The sequence below is a fragment of the Schistocerca nitens genome, chromosome 5, assembly GCF_023898315.1.
Source record: "Schistocerca nitens isolate TAMUIC-IGC-003100 chromosome 5, iqSchNite1.1, whole genome shotgun sequence".
Taxonomy (NCBI): Eukaryota; Metazoa; Arthropoda; class Insecta; order Orthoptera; family Acrididae; genus Schistocerca; species Schistocerca nitens.
The window spans coordinates 352,791,632-352,805,928 of record NC_064618.1 but is presented as its reverse complement, the minus strand read 5'-3'; the positions used below and the strand labels follow the sequence as shown (position 1 = coordinate 352,805,928).

The following is a 14,297-nucleotide window of genomic DNA, read 5'->3' as shown; positions in this document are numbered from 1 at the left end:
ACCACAGTGACCAAACGTTCAAGAAGAGACGGGCACGAAAGAACTGACCCTCTTCGGCCACTGTTGGCTTCACTCACCCTCTTGTAAGGCCTCTTCTAGTAACAAGAGTAGTAGAAATGATAGTGGCACGAATTATGCACTAAGAAGCTGAGCATTGTGGCAGTAATAGTGGCACTATTGACAGCCATCAAACGATGTCTTTCTGATCACACATATTCGTCGGAATTGTGACTCTTAATGACCAACAATAAGTCTATAACAGAAACGTTATTATCCCAATAGATACTGATTTTCTGTACGTTATAATACCAACTACTGGGATTTGGAAATACTCGAGGTCCACATTGTGTTACTATCTCATTATATCAGGGTTAAGTAATTTTGACCTTGATTACTGTACCTTATAACTTGTTAGGCATCAGTTCGGAAGTATTTTGATCAAAATGATACGATAAAGGATACAAAAAACTATCAGAATGGCAATCTGTGTACTGTTTAACAACAAATTTAATTCAAGGAATAATAATTATTATGTCGAATTTTGTTTGTTCAACTGAAAGTCTGGTTAGTTATTAATTTTGTATCAATGAAATACTTATAAAATAATAAAAGAATACAGTTGCCTGTCCTTCGGCGGAGAATTTGTGTTCGAATCAGTTTATTGTGGTTAGGATTTTCTTCATGTAACTACACTTACGGAAAAAAATCGCAGCACCAAACAATAATTATTGCAGAGTAATGAAATTTCGGGAATACGTTTGTGTAGATAACACATTTGATTAACATTGCAACCTCGTAGGGTAATGTAAGAGCGAGATAAGCCAGTGCAAATGTGGTGCAAAATGGCTCTGAGCACTGTGGGACTTAACATCTGAAATCATCAGTCCTCTAGAACTTAGAACTACTTAAACCTAACTAACCTAAGGACATCACACACATCTATGCCCGAGGCAGGATTCGAACCTGCGACCGTATCAGTCGCGCGGTTCCGGACTGAAGCGCCTAGAACCGCTCGGCCACCGCGGCCGGCAGTGCAAATGTGAAACGCTGGTATATTAGTAACTGCTGTAACCGCCAGGCAAGAATGCCAACGTGCATACGCGGCGTGTTTTTTTAAGTAAGGTCCGTTTGAACATAAGTACACAACATACGGTTATTTCAAAAAAGTAAATTTCTTTTCAGAAAGTACATACTTCACTCTACTTGTCGACATAGTTGCCAAGTTTGTTCAAACACGTTATCATACCTCTCAACCAATTTTAAAATACGCTCTTCATAAAAACTTGCCACCTGCTCCGATAACCAAGAGTTCACTGTCGTTTTTACGTCGTCGTCATCAATGTAACGGTTTCCACTGTGGTGTTGTTTGAGGTGGAGGAACAGATGGTAATCGCTCGGCGCGAGATCAGGACTGTATGGTGGGTGGTGTAAAAGTTCCCAGCCAAAACTGTTCAGTAGATCGCAGGTCTGACCTGCAGTGTGAGGTCTTGCATTGTCATGGAGAAGGACAACTCCCTTTGTCAGCATGCCGAGTCATTTGTTTTGAATCTCTCTGTGTAGCTTTCTCAGGGTATGGCAGTATGCTTCTGCATTGAGGTTCCTCGTTGCATGAACTCGACCAACAAAACACCGTGCCTATCCCAAAACACTGACGCCATGATTTTGCGCTGGGACACAGACTGTTTGGCCTTCACCTTTACAGGCGAGTGTGTGTGTCTCCATTCCATGCTCTGTTGCATCGATTCAGGCGTGATATGCGAAACCCATGTTTCGTCTGCAGTGACGATCTGACTCAAGAAGCAGTCACCTTCTTCGTGATAACGAGTCAAGAACTTCATCGCACACTCAAATCTTTGGTTTTTGTGGTCCTCTATTAGGATTTTCGGGACCCAACGGGAGCACAGTTTTCTAAACTTTAGATGTTCAGAAACAATGTTGTAAAGCACTGATCTCGACACGTCAGGAAATTCGTTTGAGAGACCTGTTATTGTGAAGCACCTGTTCTCACAAATCCTCGCTTCAACTGAAGCCACCAAATCGTTTGTAATCAAAGAAGGGCCACCGGAGCGGTCCTCATCATGGACGTTGTCACGGCCATCTTTGAATTCTCGTACCCAGTTACGTACGCACTTTGCTTCACGCATAACAGTATCACCATACACTTCGCAAATCTAGCGATGAATTTCTGCAGCAGACGGGTTCCTTGCTGACAAAAACCGTATCACTGAGCCAACCTCACACGCGGCGAGCGAGTTGATAGTCTTAAACGTTTTGAAAGCACAGAACAGAGCCGTACAGGTTAGCTGCAGAGCTGAAACTGAGCACAGTTGTTCCCGAGGCACGCCGGTACACGACGCACGCGCTCGTTGCAGTATGCGCGCGTACTACTAGTGTCTACGACAAAACGGACCTTACTTAAAAAAACACGCCTCCTCCATTATTTTGTACGGGTGCCGGATGTAAGTTTGTAGGATGGAGTTCCATACCTGGAGCACTTAGTCGTACAATACAAGGACGGTTAATGCTGGTTGTGGATGAAACTGGAGTTGAGTCCGATGATGTCCCGTACTGGAGACGGATTCGGTGATTGGGCAGGCCAAGGCAGTATGTCCACATTCGGTAGAGCATTTTGGGTTACAGCAGCGGTATGTGGGCGAGGTTATCCTGTTATAAAACAAGCCTTGGAATTCATGAACAGCAGCACTGAGGCGTAGCGCCGTATACCGATCCTGCCTTGGAGGCGGTTAAGTGGGAGATGTGTCTCAGAGCTGGATAGTGACAGATAGTGACGCGAGACTGGACGCGCACGTAGTTTGTGTATCAGCCGATAGAGGACAGTATTGGATAGGGGACTGTGATTTAGTTTCGATTGTGCCCACTAGATTGCACTAAAGTAATAAAATATTTTTCATAAACTGTTCTAGTATTTTCATAAAGTGTTATTATATCTTTTTGTGTATGTAAAATGTTATAAATGTGTTTTAGCAGTATGAATGATGCGTGAGTGTGGTTTAAGGTTAATATGAAGATAATTGTTTAACGAGTTATGTAGTGGGATTTAGTGTTGGAACATTTTGAAGAAGTATGGATGTGGACAAAAGAGGATTTTTCTAGAATAGATTTGTAAAGTAAGTTTATGGTAAAGGGAAAGTTAATGCAGGTATAAATAAAAATAGTAAATAACTTTATGCATAAACAAAACTTCAGCATATTAATTAATTACCTTGATAAAAAGTGCAGTCGTTAGGTTTACTATTTTGCGATTGGTTATTGATGAAAACCGCGGACTGACGCGGGAGAATGTTGTTTTGCTATTGGCTGTTGAGTAAACTGACCAATGTTAAAGCAATATTCTTCGCGCGCCTTTCTCTGCTGGTAGAGAAGACTTGGAGTATTCTAGAGAGGAGTCGGAGCCTAGCCATGAAACAGTTCGGAAGAGTGTAGTAGTAGTTCCGATGGAAATGATAAGTTGCCGGATCTAGCAGTGTTTGATACATCAAAAGTGTTGTAAAGTGACGGCATAATTATTCCAATGGGTGTATAGAAATTTCGTAATTTTTAAGTGAATTTTGTGACGAGAAAAGACGTTGGTTTGGGGTCAGTGAAATGCATGCTACAGGGCGTTTGACTCGGAGTTGTCCTTGAAGTATCCAATTTGTAACAGTTCGCTGTGTCACTCTAATATCAACTGCTGCTCAAATTGCTGCTTCACATGCAGTACGATGCGTCAGAGCCATACGCCGAACACGATAGTCCTCACTCTCGATTGTGACCGCCGGGAGCCCCATCTCCCTGTGATCGTTTATTCTCGTGACCAACGCTGCCAGCAATCATGTACAATGGCTACATTCCAGCCAAGTCTTTCCTCAGCATCACTGGAGGAGCATACAGCTTCTTGTAGGCTTATTACACGACCTCGTTCAAACTCAGTGAGGTGTTTATAATTGTGATAAAGGTATTCTTCACTAACACCAACTCACCACGTCGAGTCTCAATGGTAACTGACGCTCACGAGTGTACAGCGTGTATTTAAAGCAAAGCTGCTCTGCATCCTAGTACCGGCGCTACTGGCTGTACTCTTAAGCGACGAGCGAAATTTGGACAGACATCATCTTTCAGTTGTAGAAACTCGCCTACCAACTTTCGTTTATGTTACACAAATCCCTGGAACTGCGATTTCCTTTTCGTCATTGTATTACTGTCCGGCCCCGGTAGCTGAGTGGTCACCGCGACGGAATGTCATACCTAATGGCCCGGGTTCGACTCCTTGCTGGGTCGGAGATTTTCTCCTCTCAAGGACTGCGTATTGTGTTGTCCTTATCATCATCATTTCATCCCCATTGACTCGCAAGTCGCCGAAGTGGCGTCAACTCGAAAGACTTGCACCAGGCGAACGGTCTACCCGACGGGAGGCCCTAGCCACAAGGCATTTCCATTGTATTAGTTCCACTCGTTCTGACGACGTCAGTCAGTACTCGTGTAGGAGAAAATTTTGTGCTTATTGGAAAAAAAACTATAATTAAATTATGATAACTGCTGATGGTATTTTCGGCATCTAATCCTACGTAGAATGGGATTAGTATAATATGCTTCCTGCGCGAAAAGTGTAATGACTTTTAACGAGTGAGTGCTGGTACTGGAAACGCCCTTTCATACGTTACCAGTGGGGAGCTGTGGCTCATTGCCAACTTCTTACGACTTTGCTGTAAAAGACGAAGTATAGAATGAAAGATAAAGAAAATAAATAAAATAAAGTAACGTAACATAATGGATCACTCTATTAGTCGGTTTTGTCTCGGGTCATAAAAATCGCAACTGATAGCCGACAACACGTATGATCGAGTAGTTTAATGTAGGGAGGTTACTTCACTGCAACAAATCGTGTTAAATACTGAAATAGAGTTGGCCAGGGGCACGTTATCTATAAACAATCGAGCTACAGCCATATGTTCAAAACAACTGTCACTGGAAACGCCTTCAATCATTATTATTCTTACATACAGCCAACAACGGCGTTAGCTTCGTCGCGGAAGTAGTTGCATCATTAACACTCGTGTGAATAAGACAGTTGCCTCAAAAATTCACAAATTTAACAACAAATGGAATAAAATTAATAACTTTTTTATGTATACACAGCTATCCACTTCCCATCATTGAGACAATAATATATTTCGAGTCACAAGAGAGCTTTCATTTGTACATGCGGTTCGCACCGTTGCTGTTCTTCTTTTCTCACCTTGTGCATGCTTCTTCATGTAAATAACTGAGACAGGTGATGAGTGAAACCGCAGTTTAACATTTATTTTCAGTTTACCTGTCTGAGAAACAGCATTCCGTGGACATAAATTAGAAAACAGAGTCACGTGATGATTCATTAATTACGTTAAAATAGTAATTTGTCTCTGCAGTGCTATGTTAAGTTTACATCAGACTTGCAATTACGCATAGTTTCGAAACGAATCTGTTAACTATTCATTTGCAAATCTCTCCACTCCGTGAGAAACGCGGCTGGCGTTAATACGAATATTCCCTTTGAATGTGATTTCTAATTAAAACTGTTTATGCCGAAGTCGCTATCGCAATGGATTACTTAATCGTTGTCGTATTTAAATTCTACGGCAGAACAATAGTCATACTGCAGGTGATATAAACTATGCGTTGGAGCTGCGTGTAAGTTGTCCAGGGTATGCGTCGTTTATATTTATTTAGGAGGATCTACCGAACTGATCACCCATTCTCTTTGATGGAATTCTCTCGAAGGGTATTAGAAAAACCTAGGTCGTGCTCCGTATTGATTAACTACTGTATGCTTTAACGAAAGAAATTGCAGCCAGCAGCCACAGCCAAAGGGAAGGTCCTTTCGTCGTGTCCGATCGCCAAGTGGTGTTGGTTGGTAGAGTCGAGAAGCAAAGCGAGAGGACTTTACGTTTCTTCAGAGTACCACTGGGTTCCATTACTGGTTCACACATGGATTCCGACCCACAGCAGACGAGGTCCCTGACGTGGCAGTACACTCGCACCTCGGTCGTCAAGTATGACCTACGCATTCTGTACTTTCTCGGTTTTTGGCCACTGCTACAGTCGAGAGTGTTCCGCGCCTTGACAGCTGCCGTAGTAATGCTCGGCGTGGGGCATTTTGCAGAGGCCGTGATAAATCTCTCCACGTTACAGGGGGATCTGGAGGACTACACGCTGGCCGTGTCCCACGTTGCCACTGTGTGCGTCGGCGCTGCCAAAATGATATTTTTTGTCTTCCACGAACACGAGTTCTGCAAACTCGTGCGGTGGTTGGACGCACTCGTAGCTAGCCAGATGGAGCACATACGGGGTCAGCTTCAGGGCGAGGCGATCTTCTACGGAGCCCAGAAGCTCGCCGCACGTGTCACGCTGTGCTTGTTGGCGAACAACGTTTTCATAGTCACGGTATGGTCCTTGGCTCCCCTGATGGCGTCGGAAGGCGAGAAGAGACTTCCCTTCCAGCAGCTCCCCTTCGCAGCTGCCTACACTTCTCCGCTCTACGAGCTGTCTTACGCACTCCAGACCGTCTCCGTCTTCGTCATCGGTTTCATCAACGTACACGTCGACTGCTTCTTCTCGGCAGTCATGATCCACACCTCTGCTCAGATAAATTTGTTGGCCTTTCGTATGACTGATGTCTACTCGCGTAACGCTAATGAAAAATCGAAGCAAAACTCAGACGGGGGAAAGCAACGGCATAATTCTGCATCAAATGACAGCAGCTATAAAGAATTGTGCCTGTGGGTACAATTTCACCAGGAAATCACAAGGTACGTAGAAAATTAAAACACAGTTCACTATCCCACAGTTCAGTGCAGTTCCACCTCACATAGGTTGAGAAAAATGGTGTGAACACATAGGTAATATGATGTAGTTCTCCATTTGGTATTTACATCAACATGAAACCTCATGGGTATCGATGCAAACAATTAGGTGACAAGAGTCATGGGATACCTCATAATATCGTGTTGGAGCTCCTTTTGTTCGGCGTAGAGCAGCAATTCGACGTGGCATGGACTCAGCAAGTCCTTGGGAGTCCCCTGCAGAAATATTGAGCAATGCTTCCTCTAAAGCCGTCCGTAATTGCGAAAGTGTTGCCGGTTTAGAAGTTTATGTACGCACTGACCTCTCGATTATCTATTATAAATTATAACGTTCGATGACACCCAAGTCTTGCGATCTGGTGGCCAAAACATTCGCCCGAACGCACCAGAATGTTCTAGCCAGTCGCAAACAATTGTGGCCTGCTGGCATTGTGACTTGTCATCCATAAAAATTCCATCGTTGTTTGCTTGGAAATGGTCTCCAGATAGCTGAACATAACCTTTTACAGACATAGGTTCAGTTTGACTAGAAGACCCAATCCTTTCCGCATCAGCACAGCCCACACCATTATGGAATCACCACCAGTTTTCACAGTGCCTTGTTGACAACTTGGGTCCATGGCTTCGCGGGGTCTACGTCACACTCGAACCAAAAAATGTTCAAATGTGTGTGAAACCTGATGGGACTTAACTGCTAAGGTCATCAGTCCCTCAGCTTACAGTCTGCAGCTCGTGGTCGAGCAGTAGCGTTCTCGCTTCCCGCGCCCGGGTTCCCGGGTTCGATTCCCGGAGGGGTCAGGGATCTTCTCTGCCTCGTGATGACTGGGTGTTGTGTGATGTCCTTAGGTTAGTTAGGTTTAAATAGTTCTAAGTTCTAGGGGACTGATGACCATAGATGTTAAGTCCCATAGTGCTCAGAGCCATTTGAACCAACCCTAAGCTTACACACTACTTAACCTAAATTATCCTAAAGACAAACACACGCACCCATGCCCGAGGGAGGACTCGAACCTCTGGCGGGACCAGCCGCACAGTGCATGACTGCAGCGCCCTAGACTGCTCGGCTAATCCCGCGCGGCACACTAGAACCGTACAACCAACTCTTAGCAGCTGTAATCGAGACTCATCTGATCAGGCCACCGTTTTCTAGACATCTAGGGTCCAACCGACACGGTCACGATACCAGGAAAGACGCTGCTGGCGTTATCGTTCTGTTAGCACAGGCAGTTGCCTTGGCCATCTGCTGCCATAGCCCATTAACGACAAATTTCGTAGCATTGTCCTAACTGATACGTTCGTCGTACGTACCACATAGATACCTGCGGGTGTTTCACGCAGTGTTGCTCGTCTGTTAGCACTGACAGCTCTACGCAAACACAGCTACTCTTTGTTGTTAAGTGAAGGCCATCGGACACTGCGTTCTACGTGGTCTGAAATTTGGTTTTCTCGGCACACACTTCACCCTGTGGACCTCGCAATACTGAATTTCCTAACAATTTCTGAAACAGAATGTCCCAGGCGCCTAGCCCTAAGTATCATTCCGAATTCAGAGTGTGTTAATTCCCGCCGTGCGGCCATAATCACGTCGGATACCGTTTCATATGAATCACCTGAGTGCAAATGACTGTTCCGCCAATGCACTGCAGTTATACCTTGAGCACGCGATACTACAGCCATCAGGATATGTGCATATCGCTATCCCATGACTTTTATCACCTCACTGTATAAACTACGAAGGTTGATCTATTTACATCTTAAGGTGTGTGGTAGAGCGTCTACATATATAACTGACTCTTATCCCTTTCTTTTCCAGTCGCGAATGCTACACGGGAAGAACTACCGTTCGCTAGTCTCTGACAGAGCTCGAATCTCTCTCATATTACTTTCGTGGTCTTTTCGCGAGTATATGTACAAGAAAGCAATATATTTGTTCGTTCTTGTGTATCGAATCCACTCGGAATTGTCGCTGTGAACTTCAATGTGAAGTACAATGACTCTCTTGCAGCGTCTACCAGTTTCGCGCTTGCTGAGCGAACCCTGAGCCGAAGCGCGTTACTCTACTTTGTATCGTCTCCATTGCCTTACATGAAAGGGTCCAAAATACAGAACCAATACTCAGGTATCAGTCGGAAAATTTTTAATGAGTTACCAGTTTTGCGGGTGGACCACACATCTTGTGCATTCTTCCAGTAAATAACAGTCTAACATCTGCCTTAGTTTTAAGTGGTCGTTTCACCTTAAATGTCTCCGTATGCATACTGCACGATGTTTAATGGATGTGACTGTTTAAAGTAATGGTCATACTTCGCGCAATTGAACGGTAACGAGTCGTTTATGCGAAATATGTCACATTTGATTACATTGAGAGTCAGATCCCAGTTCCTGCGCCAAGCATCAGTCCTATGCAGCTCTTCCTTTACTTCGTTACAGTTTCCTGGCTTCGCGACATCCCTATACAGGGTGATCCCGTGATGGTGGTACAAACTTTCAGGGATGATAGACAAGTATAACTCTATCAATTTGAGGTAATGGACCCTGATCCGGAAACGAACGAGTTGAAAGTTATGCGAAAGTGATACATATGACAGTGGGCATCTTCTACTGCAAGCTCTTTGCTTTCCATACCTTTGGGAGAAGGTAGTGCGGACCAAAAGAAGAAAAAACTGTCTAGTAAATATGGGCTCAAACGTGCATACCTTAAAAGCTATGAGCACATGCTCATCTTTACTAGTGTGAAACACATCTCGTCTTAAAGCCCATGTTTGCAAGAGTATCTTTTCTTGTTCCGGACCATACTAACTCCTTTCAAAATATGGAAAGCAAACAGCTTTTGGAAGAAGAGGTCCACTGTCATTTACAAGACCCATGTACGCTGATAACTTTCGACTCGGTCTTTTCCCTTACCTCAGATTGATACATTTATCGTCTCATTATCCCTGAAAGTTTGTGACGTCATTATGGAATCGGCATGTATACAGGGTGCTTGTTGAAACTTGAGACAATTAAATATCTCGAAAATGGCGCATCTTATGAAGAAATTCTTATTGGTGAAAAGTTAATACAAGGTGGCATTTGTCTTTCCTACAACTGACTATCTCCTAACCAACTCTCCTGCGTGGGCGGGGTCAACCTTGTATCATCAAATAGAAATCTCAAATTTTTACTACATATTCGGGTTCTCCGTCAAACATCCGTGCGGTTTTACTGAAACCATTGTTTTCCATTCGTCGTAGATGGCGCTGCAATCCACTAATATTAAGTGTGTCTCTTTCTGCAGTTGAGAAACGATGCATTTGATTCTATATTTCACTTAACTTGCAAATGGAAACCTGTCTTCTAAAGGTTGATACTGATGTTCGAAATGTACTTTAGTGTTTCAAATTTGATTGCACAGTACAATACAGTTAGCCGTTTCAGTGTCTGGTTAGATACTACCTTTAGCATGATCCAGGAACAACGACAGGCACGCAATAGTTTCTTTATCCATTGGAATGCTTCTCATCGGTGAGTCCCCCTGCCTCTCACTATTTGGGTGCTTCATTTCGGTGAGTTTCCATGGCAAGTGTGACTATCAATATCAGTTCAGGAACATTTTAACTTATGGCAATGGTTGTTGCTTGTATTCCGTCGGTAGTAGTGGCCAACGCGAGTGCTACGGCGGATGGATAGAAACACACACCGACATTAGTTGCCCTGATGGCGGCGTTCGAGGGTGGAAACCGAAGTCAAGAATTCCGATGGTTTGGGAGATCACCACAATCAACCCCGTAGGGAACAGAAAATTACGTTATCATAAAAGTAGCTTATTTGCCAGAAGTGTCAATGTCTAGCCACATTTGTGCTGTACAATCAGATTTACAACACTCAAGTAACGTTTGAACATAAATATCAACCGTTATAACAAAAAGATCTACATTTTCATCGTAAATGAAATGTAGAATCAAATGCGTCGGATTTTAATTGCAAAACCAGACACACCTGATATTTGTTGATTACAATACTCTCCACCACGAACGGTAAACAATGGTTTGAGTAAACCGGACGTATTTTTTGGCGCAGAATCCAAATATGCAATGAATATTGGGAGGGCGAGTTCCAATTTGAAAGTAGAAAGTTGACTACTCCCACTCAGAAGTGGTGGTTTCAAGGTGTCAAGTTGTAGCACAGATAGACATCCTCTTAAATAATGTCAACTTCTCACCTAGAACAGGTTTTGCGTACGATGCGTCGTTTTCGACATATTTAGTTGTCTCAAGTTAAAAAACTACCCTTTAAAACAGCACCATCCGCGAGTCGGGTCATGGAGCTTCCGATGGTACCTAATATAGCATATAAAAATGTATTGTGAACAGTAGTAATGGTATACCGCTTCTTTGGAGGAGAGCCAAGGGTACTTTTAAGTCTGATTGTTTCCTCCATTAAGAGTGTTTAGTTCCATTTGTTAGAATCTCTTACACTCAAAGAAGAATGGGGTTTGATTTTACGTACACTAGTGTTTTCTTCGGGAGGCACTTTCTGTAAGAACAGGGAGATGGCACCAGTTTGGGTTCCGGTTTCTGAGAAAAGCTATGTTCTACAGATACATAATACGCGAGCACATCGCGTTTTCCAGAATTCATGAAAAGTCAATGATATAAGCCTCTAGTTACGTCAATCCGTTCGACAACCCTTCTGGAAAGCGGGAATGACCTGCTCATTTTTGCAGTCCTGTGGAACGCTTCTTTTCTCCAGTGTCCTACGATGGAGCGCTGCTAGAAGACGAGCGTATCCTATGTAGGATGCTATAGTGAGAAATAAGAGTGGAGGACCAAGAACTGAGCGCTTGAATTAGAAATGGTATGAGACAGGAAAGTAGTATTTCGGCTATTTTTCAATCTACACATCGAAGAAGCGATGATGGAAATAAAAGAAAGTTTCGCGACTCGGACTTCAATTCAGTGCGAAAGAATATCAGTGATAAGATTCAGGCGATGTCATTGCTATCCTCAGTAAAAGAGGAGAAGAACTATAGGATCTGTGAAACGAAATGAACAGTCTAATGAGCACACACTGTTGACTGAGAGCGAACCGAAGAAAGATGCAAGTAATGACAAATAACAGAAAAGAGATTAGAGATAGCCGGCCGAAGTGGCCGTGCGGTTAAAGGCGCTGCAGTCTGGAACCGCAAGACCGCTACGGTCGCAGGTTCGAATCCTGCCTCGGGCATGGATGTTTGTGATGTCCTTAGGTTAGTTAGGTTTAACTAGTTCTAAGTTCTAGGGGACTAATGACCTCAGCAGTTGAGTCCCATAGTGCTCAGAGCCATTTTTTTGATTAGAGATAAACTTATCATCAGAACTGCGAAAACTAAATTCTGATACCTTGAAAGCAAAATAACATATGGCGGAGGAAGCTAAGACGACATGAGAAGTAGGCTAGCCCAGGCAAAGAGGGCGTTCCAGGCAAAAGAAGTGTACTCGCATCAAACATCGGGTTTAATTTCGTCCCTGGACAGCGCAGTTGCAGAAAGTCTACAAAAAGTAAGGATCTCATAATGACGCGTCCGAGATCTCATTGGGAAATGACTTATAATACTGGCTAGCTTTTCGTTCTATCGTTCAACATCGGTCTTTCGTTGTAGAGGTCCTCAATCGCTTGAACAGTTCACAGATTTCCTTGGAACGTTGTTATGATATATACTGACCAAAAAAAAACTCGCAACACCAAAAAATGATTGATGTAGGGTAACGAAATTTTGCGAAGACGTTTGTCTAGGTTTCGTTTTAGCATCTCCAAAACGAAAGTAATGTCAGTGGGAAAGAGATAAAAACGGATTGAGTGCCAAATAGGAGGAACAAAGTTAGAACAGGTGGACGGTTTCAAGTACTTAGGATGCATATTCTCACAGGATGGCAACATAGTGAAAGAACTGGAAGCGAGGTGTAGCAAAGCTAATGCAGCGAGCGCTCAGCTACGATCTACTCTCTTCTGCAAGAAGAAAGTCAGTACCAAGACTAAGTTATTTGTGCACCGTTCAATCTTTCGACCAACTTTGTTGTATGGGAGCGAAAGCTGGATGGATTCAGGTTACCTTATCAATAAGGTTGAAGTTACGGATATGAAAGTAGCTGGGATGATTGCAGGTACTAGTAGATGGGAACAATGGCAGGAGGGTGTCCACAATGAGGAAATCAAAGAAAAACTGGGAATGAACTCTATAGAAGTAGCAGTCACGGCGAACAGGCTTCGATGGTGGGGTCATGTTACACACATGGGAGAAGCAAGGTTGCCCAAGAGACTCATGGGTTCAGCAGTAGAGGGTAGGAGGAGTCGGGGTAGACCAAGGAGAAGGTACCTGGATTCGGTTAAGAACGATTTTGAATTAATAGGCTTAACATCAGAAGAGGCACCAATGTTAGCACTGAATAGCGGATCATGGAGGAATTTTATAAGGGGGACTATGCTCCAGACTGAACGCTGAAAGGCATAATCAGTCTTAAGTGATGATGATGATGATGATGATGATGATGATGATGATGATGAGGTAACACATTTCAGCGATTAACATTGCAAGAACACAGGCTAATGTAAGCGCGACATGAGTCATTGCAAATGTGAAATTCTGGTACTTAAATAACCGGTGTTACCGCCATAACGCTAAATGACAGCGTGAAAATGTGCGTGCACTGTGTTGCATAGAAGCCATATGTCAGTTTATGGGATGGAGTTCTATGCCTGGAGCACTTACTCAGTCAATACAAGGACGGTTAACTCTATTTGTGGATGACGTTGGAGTCGTCGTCCGATAATATCCCACATATGTTCGATTGGAGGCAAATCTGATGATTGAGCAGGTCAAGGGAACTCACACTAGAGAACGTTGGGTTACAACAGCGGTATGTGGGCGAGCGTTGTTCTATTGGAAAGAGCCTGTTCATGAATGGCAGCACAACAGGTCGAATCACTGCACTAGCGTACAAATTTGCAGTCAGGGTGCGTGGGATAACCACGAGAGTTTTCCTGCTGTCATACAAAACCGCACCCCAGACCATAACTCCAGGTTACGCCCAGTGCGTCTAGCAAGTAGACAGGTTGGTTGCAAGCCCCCCATTGGCCTCCTTCTAACCAACATACTGCCATCACTGACACCTAGGCAGGTCCAGCTCTCATCAGAAAACACAACAGATCTCCACCCCTGCCCTCGGTGTTGTGTTGCGAATTTTTTTCCGTCAATGTACTTCCTCTTGCATTAATAGATATTCTCTTTTTCAGGTTTGTCAAGCATTTAGAAAGCGTAATGAGCCCTGTTGCAACGATGCAATTCATTCATGGGATGCTCAGCGGCATCATGCTGATATTTCCGGCCGCATCTGTAAGTATGAATTTGCTTGAAAGGCACCACTATATAATAAGTAAATAGGACTACATTAAAGATAGGAAACTTTCTTATAAGTTTCTATAAAAATTACAACAAAT

The 14,297-nt window shown here is 43.6% G+C and overlaps 1 protein-coding gene across 1 annotated transcript in view; it reads left to right on the top strand.

The window, feature by feature from the left end:
* Window positions 1–14,297, top strand: part of LOC126260451 (odorant receptor 43a-like) — a 112,038-nt gene that overhangs the window by 56,441 nt on the left and 41,300 nt on the right. The window contains exons 3-4 of the mRNA XM_049957779.1: window positions 6,082–6,788; window positions 14,094–14,193. Coding sequence (XP_049813736.1) covers window positions 6,082–6,788; window positions 14,094–14,193 — 807 coding nt within the window. The remainder of the gene's footprint in view (window positions 1–6,081; window positions 6,789–14,093; window positions 14,194–14,297) is intronic.